The 14,504-nt window shown below is 46.4% G+C and overlaps 1 protein-coding gene across 2 annotated transcripts in view; it reads right to left on the bottom strand.

The window, feature by feature from the left end:
• PLOD2 (procollagen-lysine,2-oxoglutarate 5-dioxygenase 2) overlaps positions 1-14,504 on the bottom strand; it is a 246,394-nt gene that overhangs the window by 29,030 nt on the left and 202,860 nt on the right. For both annotated transcript variants that reach the window (XM_063915969.1, XM_063915968.1), the window contains exons 12-13: positions 5,722-5,847; positions 2,203-2,344 (exon numbers count right to left, since the gene is read on the bottom strand). In XM_063915969.1, the coding sequence (XP_063772039.1) occupies positions 2,203-2,344; positions 5,722-5,847 (268 nt within the window). The remainder of the gene's footprint in view (positions 1-2,202; positions 2,345-5,721; positions 5,848-14,504) is intronic.

A 14,504-nucleotide genomic window follows, 5' to 3' on the forward strand; every position in this document is an offset into this window, starting at 1 on the left:
ATATGGTCAAAGTGCAGTGCACGTGGCCAGACCATAAGAAACCTGATCCAAAAATTCCTACCAACACTCCTGCGCCATCCGGTGGAGCAGTGTTGTAGGACAGGAACGTTCTGGAAAATAAACAGAAAGTATGATTAAAATGGCCTCCAGCCATGTGCTTATAGTCAAAGAACATATAGCATATTTCCTTACATGACCATATATACATACAGTATTTTATATACATTTTCTATGGTATAACATTGTCTATGGTATAACAAGTGCTACACGAATGCATATATAACACAATGCAGCCCCTTCTTTAGCATAGGCTGTCTATTGCTGCTGCTGTGGCATAATCTCTCCCCCCCCCCCCTGCAGCTGCGCTGCAAGTAACAGGGACAGGGAAACTCCTGACTGCCCAGCATGAGCCCACTAGTTACTAGAGGGCTGTTTTACAGGGACAGACCGCGCAGCAGTGTGCACTGTCCGCGGTCTGAGTGATTGGAGGTGCCGGCAACCCCCCCCCCCCACCCCTGCTACCCCCTTAGCGTGTGCAGGGAGCGCTGGCAGTGCTGAGCTGCTGGCCGTTATTGAGACAGACCGCGGCAGCAGTTACCTTCCCCTAAGCGACGGAGCCTCCGGCCGTTACAGGGACAGACCGCGGCAGCACTGAACGCTGTCCGCGGTCTGATTGCATTACAGGCAGGGAGCGCTGAGAAAGGCGCTTGCAGCGGCCGTCCAGCGCGTCCCTCTGAGTGGCGGCCGGGAATAGGGGAGCGGCGGTAGGGAGCACACGGCGGGGCGGCAGCGTGAGCTGACCGCCCCGGTCATAAATACCTGGGTTCCTGTGCTCTGACGGGCTTCTACAGCAAGCTCCGTTCTGCAGCCTCAGCTGAAGGTAGCTGATGTACTTGGGCTCTGATGGGGCTTCTTCCAGCAAGCGCCGTCCAGTCCTTTCTGCAGTCTCAGCTGTTGTTAGCTGAGCTGCTTGTGGCTGTGAGGGGGCTCCTTTGTGAGGCCCGACACGCCAAGAGCTGCACGCAGCAGCTTCTATAATCCCGTACCCAGAGATTTTGTGTAAACTGGGAAAGGATTGTAATGTATAAAAAATAAAAACAAAAATATTTAAAAGTAAAAAATGTATGTCCCCCTCTGGAGGTCCACACTTGTGCTTCCTGTCCATGTGAGCACCGAAAAAACACTGGGGTATTCTGGGAGTATGGAGGGGAGGAGAGTTACTGAAATTTGAATATTCAGTGCCCAGTCCTTGCTAACACCGTCCATATCCCAAGAGTACTCCAGTGACCCCTAGTGGATGAAAAAGAAATAACAGCTGACAAGGGAAGGCCGGAGAGCTGTACTGAATTTGCATGAAACGCATGCAGCTTGAAGCAAAGCTAATGTCTGACATAAAACATGGCTGCAGTGCTGACTGAACAGCTGCTCAGCAAAAAAGCTCTTGGAAAAAAATTAATGACGTAAAGAGTGAATGAGGAAATGTAACTTTTAGCTCAACCATGGGCTCTGCATAGTATATCCAAGCTGTTAGCAATGGTAGACACAATGGATGCAAAGAGCGGACAGAAAGAGGGGTAACATTAGTGATGCCAGTCAGAAGACATACGAAGGATTAATACTTGCCAACTTTTGCTGTACATTATAATAAAGTATTTTCTGAAATATAACAAATGGCTTCTCTTTTCTGACCACCACATACATGTGTACGTTCATTGCACCTAGAACATTTGCAACATATCTTGCTAAAAAATTGTGATGTCAAACAGTAGTAAAAATGCTCTAAACATTTTCATAATGTGTTTATAATTATTTATGTAAATCTATATTTGCATTCAGACGTACCAATGTATGTACTGTATACACTAGTAAATTAGTGATCATTGTCAGGAAGGAAGTGTGTAGCTGGGCTATGTAGAATGTATAGATTATCCTGTCTGCTACGTTATTCTACTCCTTGTGCAGTTTACACAAGGGACTAGTTTACTGATGATATGTGGGATCTGGATACAGTTTCCCAGCAGTGTCATAACAGGTGAAAAAACAGATGTTTGCTGTGAAATTCTTTTTCATTTTCTGCAAACAAGTGGTAAAACTTAGCCAGTACTTAGGAGAAGACACATAGTAACAGATAAGCAGAAAAACAAGAAAATGACTAAACACAATGGATATATTCTTATTTACCAAACCTGGTTACAACCTTACCATTTCCCTAGCATTTCTGCATAGTGCCATGTCAGGATCCATTCTATCCAAAACAAAATGGTTTCTCTCCTTTAATTCTGACCTCAGAGTTTGCCCTTTAATCAGATACACATTGGCCATATATGGAATGTTCCATACACCTCTACATGAAAACATAAGATAAAAAATGTATTAGCCTATTATGATATAATTCATCATTTTATTGTTCATTCAAGACTATAAATTATTATTATTATAAATAATTATTTATTACCAGTTATTTATATAGCGCACACGTATTCCACAGCGCTTTCCAGAGAATATTTGGCCATTCACATCAGTCTCCCCAGTGAAGCTTACAATCCATATTCCCTATCACATGTACACGCTCACGCTAGGGTTAATTTTTGTTTGCATCCAATTAACCTACCAGTATATTTTTGGATTGTGGGAGGAAACCGGAGTATACAGATTCCTCACAGTTGGGCCATTGTGGGAATTGAACCCATGACCTCAGTGCTGTGAGGCAGTAATGCTAACCATTACACCACCCATACTGCCGTATATTATTATTATTAATAATATCCTTTATAGGGCAACAAAAGGGGTGAGCAGTGCCTTACAAAGTTCATAAACAGAAACAGTGTGAACAAAACAAGAAAAAAAGTGACTTACAGTACAGAATATCGCAAGCCATGGATACGGTTTGTAAACATTGCTACCTCACCAGTAATAATTTTTTATTATTATTATTCTTAATGGGGGTAATTCAGAGTTGATCACAGCAGAACATTTGTTAGCAGTTGGGCAAAACCATGTGCACTGCAGGTGTGGTAGATATAACATTTGCAGAGAGAGTTAGATTTGGGTGGGTTATTTTGTTTCTGTGCAGGGTAAATACTGGCTGCTTTATTTTTACACTGCAATTTAGATTTCAGTTTGAACACACCACACCAAAATCTAACTCTCTGTACATGTTATATCTGCTCCCCCTGTAATGCACATGGTTTTGCCCAACTGCTAAAAAATTTGCTGCGATCAACTCTGAATTACCCCCATTATTATTATTATAAATAACCTATATTTATATGCATAGGCGTGCGCAGCACATTTTATTAGGGGGTGCACTGTTGGAGGGGTGTGTCTAGCACCGCCTTTTGGTCGTGTCTAGCATCATCTATTGACGGTCAACACAATATAAAATATCCACCCTTGTACCAGTCCTAATAATGCAGATGCATTGTCAGATGTTGTGATGTGCACTAAACAAACACCACTGATGGCACTCACTGCAATTACATTGCTCCTCCTCAGCCTGATCTGGCTCCCCCTCTCTTTCCCCTGCAAGCTGACACTGACAGTCGCACACTAGTACTGCTGCTGCTGGGAAAACGTGTGACGTGTTAATGCTGCTACCGACCGCCTACCAGTATTGAACATTGGCTGCATGCTGCTCATCAGTGGCTCATGTTGGCATAGAATAGAAGGAGAGAGGTGGGCGTGTGATGGGTGGGCTTGCGAGCAGCATGACATCATCACGTCACATCACGCTGTTTTTGTACATCATACCCTCCAGCTGTACCTTTTTAGCAGGTACAGTACCTTTTTTTAAAGGTCTGTACCGACTTTTGGCTCTCCAAACTTCCATTGAAAGTATAGGAAAAGGTATGTAACCACGCCCCCTTTACCCATGACCACGCCCCCTTTTCTAATTTGTACCAATTTTTATGTGTAAAATGATGGAGGGTATGGTACATGGAGGTGGAGCCGGGAGTTTGAAAGCCGGTGGCAGTGGCACCCTTGATTAACCCAGCCGTCCAGTCAGTAGTGCAGTCCTGACAGGGTGCAGCGCAGAGGGGACAGTAATCAGCCTGCTCAGTGATCACTGCATCAGGCATGTGAGATCGGGGTCCTGGACATTAGGGGGTGCCTGTGCGCACCAGGCACCCCCCCTGCGCACGCCTATGTTTATATGGTGTCACAACGGATCCGCAGCTCCCAATTATAGACTACAAAAACATATAAGAAAAACAGGAAAACAGTGACTTACAGTTGAAGACAATATAGGACAAGTACAGGGAATATTAACAGTTGCATCAGCAGACGACACTGAAATAAGTATCAGGGTGGCAGAAAACCGAGGGATTTGGTGCTGTCAAAGGTAGTATGGAGCAGAAGATGGTTTAAGAGAAGGAAAACCACATGAGGGAAGAAGTTAACATTCTAAATGGAAGGGGCAGACAGACAAGGGTAACAGAGATAGGGTAGACAGCATAATACCAAAATATGGTTAGAGAGGTAGGAAGCCAGGAGAGAGAAGTACCATGCAGACTGAGGGAGTGAAGGATTTTCAGGAGGAGAGGGTTGTCCATATAATCAGAAGAAGCAGAGAGGTCAACAAGATTGAGCAGAGAGTAGAGGCATTTGAATTTGGCAGCAAATAGGTAATTGCAGACTTCAGTGAGGGCAGTTTATGTGGTGTAGAGAGGACGAAGGCCAGAATGAAATGGGTCAAGCAGGAAGTGGGAGGAAAGAAAGGTGGTAAGGCAGTTGTATACAATCTGCTAAAGGAGTTTAGTGGCAAAGGGGAGGAGAGAGATGGAGCAGTAATTACAGAGAGTGTCAGGATAAAGGGTAGGTTATTTAAGAAAGGGGAAGATAAGCACACACATGCTTGAATGCAGAGGGGACATTGCCTGATGAGAGAGAGATTGAAGAGATGGGCAAGATGGGATAGGCAAAAGGACAGAGGGAGCGGAGGAGGCATGAGAGGATACTATCAAGGGGAGAAGGCCATGACATAATTTGCAGATACTGGAGAGAATGAAGTCAGAGTTGGTAAAATGGATGATGAGAGACAGGCTGGGAAAGAAGGGGGTAGGAAACGAAGGCCTAGTGGGATGTGATGTCCTGATGTATAGATTCAATTTTAGGTGAAGTCAAGGGCATAGAATAAGGATGGGAGATGAGATGGGGTAGAGGAAGAAGTTGAAAGTGGTGAAGAGTTGACACAAATTGGAGGACTGAAGGGACAAGGGTCATGAAATAGAACTGTTTAGAGGGGAAAGGGCAGCACTGTAGTTGAGAGCATAATTGAAATGGAAGTTTGCATTGGAGAGTGATTTTCTCCACCGTCACTAAGCGGTTCATGCACTCTACTGCAGATATCTGATGCATTTTGAGTGTCAAGGTTGAGGTGTGATTCTGTGAGCAGTTACTGCTGAAGCAGCAAGTTTTAGAGCATAAGTAGAGGAACCACAGGGAAACAGCCTGGTCAAGGCAAGAGTGAGAGACAATAGGCGAGTTGAGTAGGGAGGATATGGAGACAGTGTTAATAGCCTCAAGGTTACGCTAAGAGTGATGGTAGCTTTGGGAGGCAGAGGTGGAGAAGGCGGATACATTAAAAGAAAGAAGATGAAGGTAACAGAGATGGAATGGGGATTAAAGCGTGAAACGGTGAATAAAGAACAGTACTTATGGGAAAAGTACTAAAACACAAGGATACAATGGTAAATAGTTGTTTGAAAAAAACTGACTTACACTCGGTTGCCTTGTACAATATTTATATAATCTTCAGATCTTGCATAGTATCCATCAGGGCTTAGAGCACCCCAAAAGTTTGACCACAATTTTCCATGGCGTGTCACAAGGGGAGAAATGATTTTTCTAGGAGAAATAAAAACAAAGGGGTATATGCAATTAGCGGCGAATCGCGGCAATTTTTCGGCCGTTTTTTAATTCGACACAATTCGACCGTGTAATTTCGGCAAGTGGGTGCCGAAATTGACCATATTCAATAAAAAACGGATTCGACAGTCCCGCGGACGAAAAACGGCCGATTTGACTGATTTTTCAGATTTTTAAAAAACGGGGAAAAAACAGAAAAAAAATTGCGTGGGGTCCCCCCCTCCAAAGCATAACCAGCCTCGGGCTCTTCGAGCTGGTCCTGGTTCTAAAAATCCAGGGAAAAAATGGACAGGGGATCCCCCGTATTTATAAAACCAGCACCGGGCTCAGCGCCTGGTGCTGGTGCAAAAAATACGGGGGGGACAAAAAGAGTAGGGGTCCCCCGTATTTTTTACACCAGCATCGGGCTCCACTAGCTGGACAGATAATGCCACAGCCGGGGGTCACTTTTATACAGCACCCTGCGGCCGTGGCATTAAATATCCAACTAGTCACCCCTGGCCGGGGTACCCTGGGGGAGTGGGGACCCCTTCAATCAAGGGGTCCCCCCCAGCCACCCAAGGGCCAGGGGTGAAGCCCGAGGCTGTCCCCCCCATCCAAGGGCTGCGGATGGGAGGCTGATAGCCTTGAGAAAATGACAAGAATATTGTTTTTTCCTGTAGTACTACAAGTCCCAGCATGCCTCCCCCGCAAGCTGGTACTTGGAGAACCACAAGTACCAGCATGCGGGAGAAAAATGGGCCCGCTGGTACCTGTAGTACTACTGGGGGAAAAATACCCAAATAAAAACAGGAGACACACACCTTGAAAGTAAAACTTTATTGCACACCTACCGACACACACATACTTACCTATGTTGACACGCCGACTGCCACGTCTCGTCTCCGACGATCCGGGGTACCTGTGAAAAAAAATTAGACTCACCTGATTCAGTGTCCAGAGATAAATCCACGTACTTGGCAAAAAAACAACACGAACACCCGACCAAGCCGGACTGAAAGGGGTCCCATGTTTACACATGGGACCCCTTTCCCCGAATGTGCCGAGACCCCACATGACTCCTGTCACTGAGGTCCCTTCAGCCAATCAGGAACCGCTACTTCGTGGCGCTCACCTGATTGGCTTTGTGCGTCTGAGCTGTCAGACAGCGCATCGCACAGCTCCCTCCATTATATTCAATGGTGGGAACTTTGCAGTCAGCGATGGGGTTACCCGCGGTCAGCCGCTGACCACGGGTGACCTCACCACTAACCGCAAAGTTCCCACCATTGAATATAATGGAGAGGCTTTGCGATGCGCTGTTTGACAGCTCAGACGCGCAGCCAATCAGCACAGTGCAAGGACGTTGCGCTCGCTGATTGGCTTAAGAGACCTTTCTGTGACAGCAGTCACGGGGTGGTCTCTCTGCATTCGGGGAAAGGGGTCCCATGTGTAAACATGGGACCCCTTTCAGTCCGCTGGTCCGGGTGTTCGTGTTGTTTTTTTGCCAAGTACGTGGATTTATCTCTGGACACTGGATCAGGTGAGTATAGTCTTTTTCACAGGTACCCCGGATCGTCGGAGACGAGACGTAGCAGTCGGTGTGTCAACATAGGTAACTATGTGTGTCGGCAGGTGTGCAATAAAGTTTTACTTTCAAGGTGTGTGTCTCCTGTTTTTATTTTGGTATTTTTTTCCCAGTAGTACTACAGGTACCAGCGGGCCCGTTTTTCTCCCGCATGCTGGTACTTGTGGTTCTCCAAGTACCAGCTTGCGGGGAGGCTTGCTGGGACTTGTAGTACTACAGGGAAAAACAATATTCTTGACATTTTCTCAAGGCTATCAGCCCCCCATCCGCAGCCCTTGGATGGGGGGGGGGGGGACAGCCTCGGCCGCCATGTTTTGGAGACAAAAATTGAACTGCGCATGCGCGGCGGCCATTTTTTATGTATTTTTTGGCCGCGACGGCTGCCGCTGCAGCGCCCTGCGGTGTACTCCGGACAGGCGAGTATGAAAATATGGGTGCAATGTATGCGGTGTGGGCCCCCCCCCTGGACCCAGGGGCCCGTGTGCACCGCACACATTGCACCCATGATAGAAACGCCAGTGGACACTTGTGAGTCTGGACACATCACACAGCCAATACAGCAGAGACAGTGCAGCATACTGCAGTGTGCGTTACTGTGAAATGCAGACGAGTCCTGGCTGCGGCGCCTTATATAGAATCCAACTCCCGTGAGAATCTGACGCTGGAAGGATGGCGTATAGCAACAGAGTGAACTCACATGGACTTCAACAAATAACTTGAAGTGTATATTCAGGTCTGACATTTAGGTCCTATTTTGGACCTATGTTTGAGTGGAGCTTGGTCCTATATATATATACATAAGGAATAGCAAGTTCCGGCACCCTTGGGTACAAGTATATATATACACACACACACACACACACACACACACACACACACACACACACACAGTGTCAGAATCAGTGGGCTGCCTTCCTCCCCAACACAGGCCTGTGTGCACTGGAATAGAGGCTGCTGCGGGGGTGGCCAGTCCTCTCTCCCCACCCAACGTGTGACTGACAGCAACGGGGAAGGGGGAGGACAGTGGGACTCTCCAATAGACTCAGATAAAGAGTACCTCTGCTCCCATGCCCCTCTCTGCGCCACTGAGTATATATATATATATATATATATATATATTTATTTGTTGTGGCAGGAGAGGTACTTTGCCACCTGTAAGCTACACACAGGGTCCAGGGGGGGGGATGGGAAGTTTGGATGGACCGGGTTCCCATCCATTTGGCCCAGACCAGGTCTTATAGGCTTCTTAGCCCAAGAAGCTGCTTCATCAGCCAGCACCTAGGTGCTGGGTTTAAAGCAGAGTCTCTCCCATGAGTCAGGGCTCCTGAAGGCAGTTAGTGTCCAGGTGATAGGCCTGCTAGGGACAGTGGGATCCGGAAGACTGGGGCACTAGTGTCAGGATGCCGGGACCTGAAGGGTTCCTTCTTTAGTAAGAGGGAGTGAGGCAGGGCCTAACCTCCCTGGTTGTTTATACTAAAGACAGTGATCTTTTGTTTTATGTGTATCTTTGTTTTGAGCAACCTGAATAAAAGGTATTTGTTGTTTTTGCACAAGCCTGGAGTCGGTCGCTGGTGGAATTTTTGTAGCAGAGCACATTCTAGCAAGACTTCTGTTACAAATGGCACCTGAACAGGGACCCTTCTGCTAGTCGTGTCACACGTGGCAGAGGACCCAACAGCCTCAAGTTAGCGGCACACATACCAGCGAACTCCAGACCAAGCTGAACTCGTGGGCATCAGTACCAGACCGAGGGTGTTGTGAGTAGTTGTTAAAATCAACCCCACGGGGTAAAAATAATTATATGTTTTGTTTAAACTGAATGTGTTTGATTTTGTTGCAAAGGTTTGCATTGGCAGCAAAGAGGTTAAACAGGGTGCATGGACTGTTCTCTTTCCTGCTTCGCAGCATTCATTGAAAGTAGCTGTGTTGACTTGTTCTAAGGGGTTGCAAGCATCTGATAATTTATGACTGAATTTCTTTTCCAAGCTTATTTTTATCTGTGCCTGCAAAATCTAGTCTGGTGGGAGTCTGGTGCCCCTGTTAATTAGCTCATTAAGACCAATCAAGCAAAGTTGAAACCTTTTATAAAGGTGGATCTGTTTAAATAGAGAAACTTTGTTGCACTATGGGCCTAAATCTGAGTTGATCGCAGCACCAAGTTTGTTAGCAATTGGGCAAAACCATGTGCACTGCGGGGGAGGGGGGGGGGGGGGGGCAGATATAACATTTGCACAGAGAGTTAGATTTGGGTGTGGTGAGTTCAATCTGCATTCTAAATTGCAGTGTAAAAAATAAAGCAGCCAGTATTTACCCTGCACAGAAACATAATAACCCACCCAAATCTAACTCTCTCTGCAAATGTTATATCTGCGCCCCCTGCAGTGCACATGGTTTTGCCCAACTGCTAAAAAATGTCCTGCTGCGATCAACTTGGAATTACCCCCTATGTGTCCCAGCAATCTCTGAGTTCTAGTTTTAAGAGCCTGAAGGGAGAAGTTGTTTATTTGCACTACCAGTGTAAGGTATTTGTGACCATTATGTACATGCTACCTTTCAGTGCTTTGCTAAAAGCTTAAGCTGTGCAAAAAAAAAAAAAAAAGGTTCAGGAGGAGGTTTCTCAGCTAAAACCATTGGCTATGCCTAGTTTCAGTTCAGAGACAAGTGTAGCTACACCAGTTGCTGAGGACGTTATGCCGAAGGTTGGGTCAGAGACATTATCAGCCGAAATGGAGATGCCATCTTCGGGGGAAATGACGCCAACGGTGGTAAATGCTGCGGAAGAATGGTACCATACTATAGTGGAACCCGGCTATACTGGATTCCCTGTTCCAGCCAGAAGGAACAGGAAAGTTGAGCCAGAGCTGCCAGTGCCTAAGGCCCGGAAGGCTCTCTGCTATGCCACTAGTAAGGCCATCTGCCTGGAAAGTGGAAATGAGGGCCCCTCCTCAGAGGTAGAACATTTACAGGCACTAATGTCCATTCAGTTGGTATTGCCGTTCCAGAGCATGGAGGAAGCTGCAGCCATTATTGCGCAGCGCACAGAAAATCCACAGGGATTTTTCAAGCAGCAAGAGAGAGCCACATCAGATGGCAGTGTTTTGTTGTTAACCCCTAGGACGGAAGTGAGAAGTTCCTCCGCAGCAGCACCACCTCATTCTCCGGAAAAAGAACATCGTAGTAGCTTGGGTGAAGAGTGGAACAAAGCCCTGAGTTCAGTAGAACCTGTTCAAGATGGAGCATGGCAGCCACAGGGGCTCACAGAAGATGTGTTTATGGAGACACGAGATGAGAATGTGGAATTCCCGGCTGCTCCTCAGTTGACAGGGAGTGAGGAGGAAGCGGTAATGGAGCTGGGAGAGGCTGACTTGATGTCAAGTGATCATCCACCTCCAAAACAAGAATCCTCTAATCTGCTGGATCTGTGGCAGAATGATGAACCCCAGAAATCTACCTGGACAGATGGCAATTTGATGACTACTCAAGAGTCCATCCTAGAACAGGAAGACTTATCTGAGCTGGAGATTGCTTCTGTTGAGATGTTGGAAACCCAGGATCCTTCTCCTGTTGACGCGATGTACGTTCAGAAGTTAATCCCTGATGAGACATCACAGGTTCAGAAGCCCCCGGTCCTGGACATCCAGTGCACATGTGAGACTTTCTCTGACGAATCACAGACAAAGACCGTACATTTGGAGGTGTCTCACCTACGTGAGCTAGTTATGGCTAAGCTAGTTGCAATACAGGAGTCCACTTCCGAAGTCATCCAGGAACCTGCTTCTGAAGGGGTTCCCCTCGTGTATGAGGAAGATAAGGTGCAAGATTTTGATCTTGGGGTTGTTGCACCCCGGCATGATCCACCACGAGAGGCTCAAGATCCAATTGCTGAACTGGGACAGTTCATAAAGGACACACTAAGTAAGGAGCATGAACCTGTCTCAGAGGAATCGGTGCAGAGTCCCATTTCTGGGGTTACTCTACCCAGGGAGAGTTCTCTATATGAGACACAAGAGCTGGAAAACTTGAGGGGAGAGTTCCAAAAGCTGGCCCTAAGTAATAGCCAGCTAAAAGAAACAGTGAAGGAGATTCCTAAACTACGGAGTTGAATAAGAGACCTGGACAAGAGATTCAAAATGGGTTATGTGCCGGTCATAGAACAGCAGGAGACAGTGACTAGGGTCAAAGATGGGAGATCGGAGGATGAAGCAGTAACGTTAATGAAGAAAATATTACCAAAGCTGGAAAGACTGAAGGAAGCACTAAAAGTTCAACAAATGAAAGGACATTCTGAGACTCAGCACCAATGCCTCACTCTAAGGGAAAGGGTGGGGGCGAAGTTGGACCATAACCTCAGAACAATTTAAGTCGGGGCAGAGACTAGGTGTTACCGGTGCCAAGAGCTTGGCCATAAAAGGTGGAATTGTCCATATAGGCCAAGACCAGCGAGGGCCGCTGTGACTACTAGGCATAGAGTGAACTTAAAAACCTTCTCCAGTCCAGAGTTGGTTAAGGTCAGGTGTCACAAACACCCAGATAAGAATGAAGCGACTTCCTCAGTAGCCAGTAAATCCGAGCCTGAAAAGGGAAACATCCCTAAAGATGGAAAGGTGAAGAGGAGGGGAAGTTTAGTGGGCAACGGGAAGTTGTCCAATAAAACGACCACTTTGGCCACTATGCCAAAGTGGAGGGATAGGGAAGGTGACACAGTGGAGTCGGTGCCACCAACCTTTAATGGAAATAGATTCCAAGGCCAGTTAAAAGGGTCTCGGAAGTGTACTTGGGAGAGGAACTTCAGATCCAGCTGTATGGGCCCAAGTTATGTCCCAAAGATTTGTCAGCCCAAAATAATTGGCAAATGTGAAACCTTGCCAATGTCAAATGCCGCTTTTCTGAGCCAGGAAAAGCTGAGGGAAAGGGTATGAGGCAGGAGAGGTACTTTGCCACCTGGAAGCTACTCACAGGGTCCTGGGGGTAGGTGGGAAGTGTGGATGGACCGGATTCCCATCCATTTGGCCCAGACCAGGTTTATAGGCTTCTTAGCCCAAGAAGCTGCTTCATCAGCCAGCACCTGGCTGCTGGGTTTAAAGCAGAGTCTCTCCCATGAGTCAGGGCTCCTGAAGGCAGTTAATGTCCAGGTGATAGGCCTGCTAGGGACAGTGGGATCCGGAAGACTGGGGCACTAGTGTCAGGATGCCAGGACCTGAAGGGTTCCTTATATAGTAAGAGGGAGTGAGGCAGGGCCTAACCTCCCTGGTTATATGAAATAAAAAAAGTATAGATTTTGTGCAATCTCCTATTGTGGTATAATGCAGTCACGGTGAAGTAGCTAATCTTTCCACGTCTTATGGTGGGGTAGGATAAGTCTTATTAGTTCCTCTGAATCAGTTCCTCTGAATCAACAGTATATAGTTCCAACAAAAGCACAAAGAACACGCTTTTCCTTATTCTCTCAAATCCGTTTGAGTTATTAGGTTCTCCAAATTTTTCTTCAAATTTAATTCAGAAAATGGTGATTCTTCATCTCAGATATATGTAAAGAAAATAGGAGGAACCAATAGTGTAACTCAATTTTAATTTTGGAACAAGGAAAATTAAAACATATGGCTGGCAGCGTACCTCAGGTGAAGGTGTATAGTACACACCAAATCTCGTTTTGTCAACTATCTGTGGTACCTCCCTGGAACAGCAATCCACCGTCACAGTCCAAGGCTGGGTCGCTTATCAGGTAGATGCTTTTCCCTGGTTGTTTATACTAAAGACAGTGATGTTTTGTTTTATGCGTATCTTTGTTTTGAGCAACCTGAACAAAAGGTATTTGTTGTTTTTGCACAAGCCTGGAGTCGGTCGCTGGTAGAATTTTTCTAGCAGAGCACATTCTAGCAAGACTCCGGTTACAATATATATTTAAAAATGTGTCTGTATGTGTATATATAGATATATATGGGTTTTAAATATCTATATTTTATTTATTTTTATATATATATATATATATATATATATATATATATATATATATATATATATATAAAAACATATTTCTCATACGTCCTAGAGGATGCTGGGGACGACATCAAGATCATGGGGTATAGATGGGATCCGCAGGAGACATGGGCACTCTATAGACTTTTCATTGGGTGTGAACTGGCTCCTCCCTCTATGCCCCTCCTCCAGACCTCAGTTTTAGAAATGTGCCAAGGTCAACTGGATGCACTCTGAGGAGCTCTACTGAGTTTCTCTGAAAAGACTTATGTTAGGTTTTTTATTTTCAGGGAGATTTGCTGGCATCAGACTCCCTGCTTCATGGGACTGATGGGGCAGAAGCAGAACCAACTTCCTAAAGAGTTTCATGGCTCTGCTTCTGGCTGACAGGACACCATTAGCTCCTGAAGGGTACTGAACACTAGCAGTGTCTAGATGCTCACTCCCACAGCACGCCGTCACCCCCCTCACAGAGCCAGAAGACAGGTGAGTATGAGAAGAATGATCTTCAATCAAGTAAGTGACGGCTGAGCTGCGGCGCGGCTGGCGGGAGCGCAGCGCGCCATTGCTGCCCACACACACAGGCACTTCAGGGTGCAGGGCGCGGGGGGTGGCGCCCTTGGCAGCAAGAAAAATACCTTAAACTGGCTAAAAGGGGGCATAAGATGCCACTGGAACAGCCCTACCCCCGCCAGTATAAATAATATGTCATATACTGAGTGTAAGGACACGCCATTGTGGGGGCGGAGCTTCTTCCTCAGGCAGCCAGCACACTACTCAGCGCCATTTTCTCTCTCTCCTCAGGCTGCAGAGAACATGCTGGTCCTCTCCTCCACTTCTGACAAGTACAGGGTGCTATAAAGGGGGAGGGCACAAAGCGATTGTGGTACATTTGATAGTATATATTACTATTTAAAAGCGCTTTTGGGCTGTGGACATACTGTGTTCACAGGCAATACTGGAGCTGGGTTTGTGAACTGGCTGCTCCTATCCTGTGTCCCTCTGACAGATTTTACTGTGGGTCTGTCCCCAAAATAAGTCCCAGAGGCATGTCTGAGACAGGGAGTTCCTCCCCGGAGGAAGCCATTTTAGG

This window comes from Pseudophryne corroboree, chromosome 4 (genome assembly GCF_028390025.1).
Source record: "Pseudophryne corroboree isolate aPseCor3 chromosome 4, aPseCor3.hap2, whole genome shotgun sequence".
In the NCBI taxonomy this organism is placed as follows: domain Eukaryota; kingdom Metazoa; phylum Chordata; class Amphibia; order Anura; family Myobatrachidae; genus Pseudophryne; species Pseudophryne corroboree.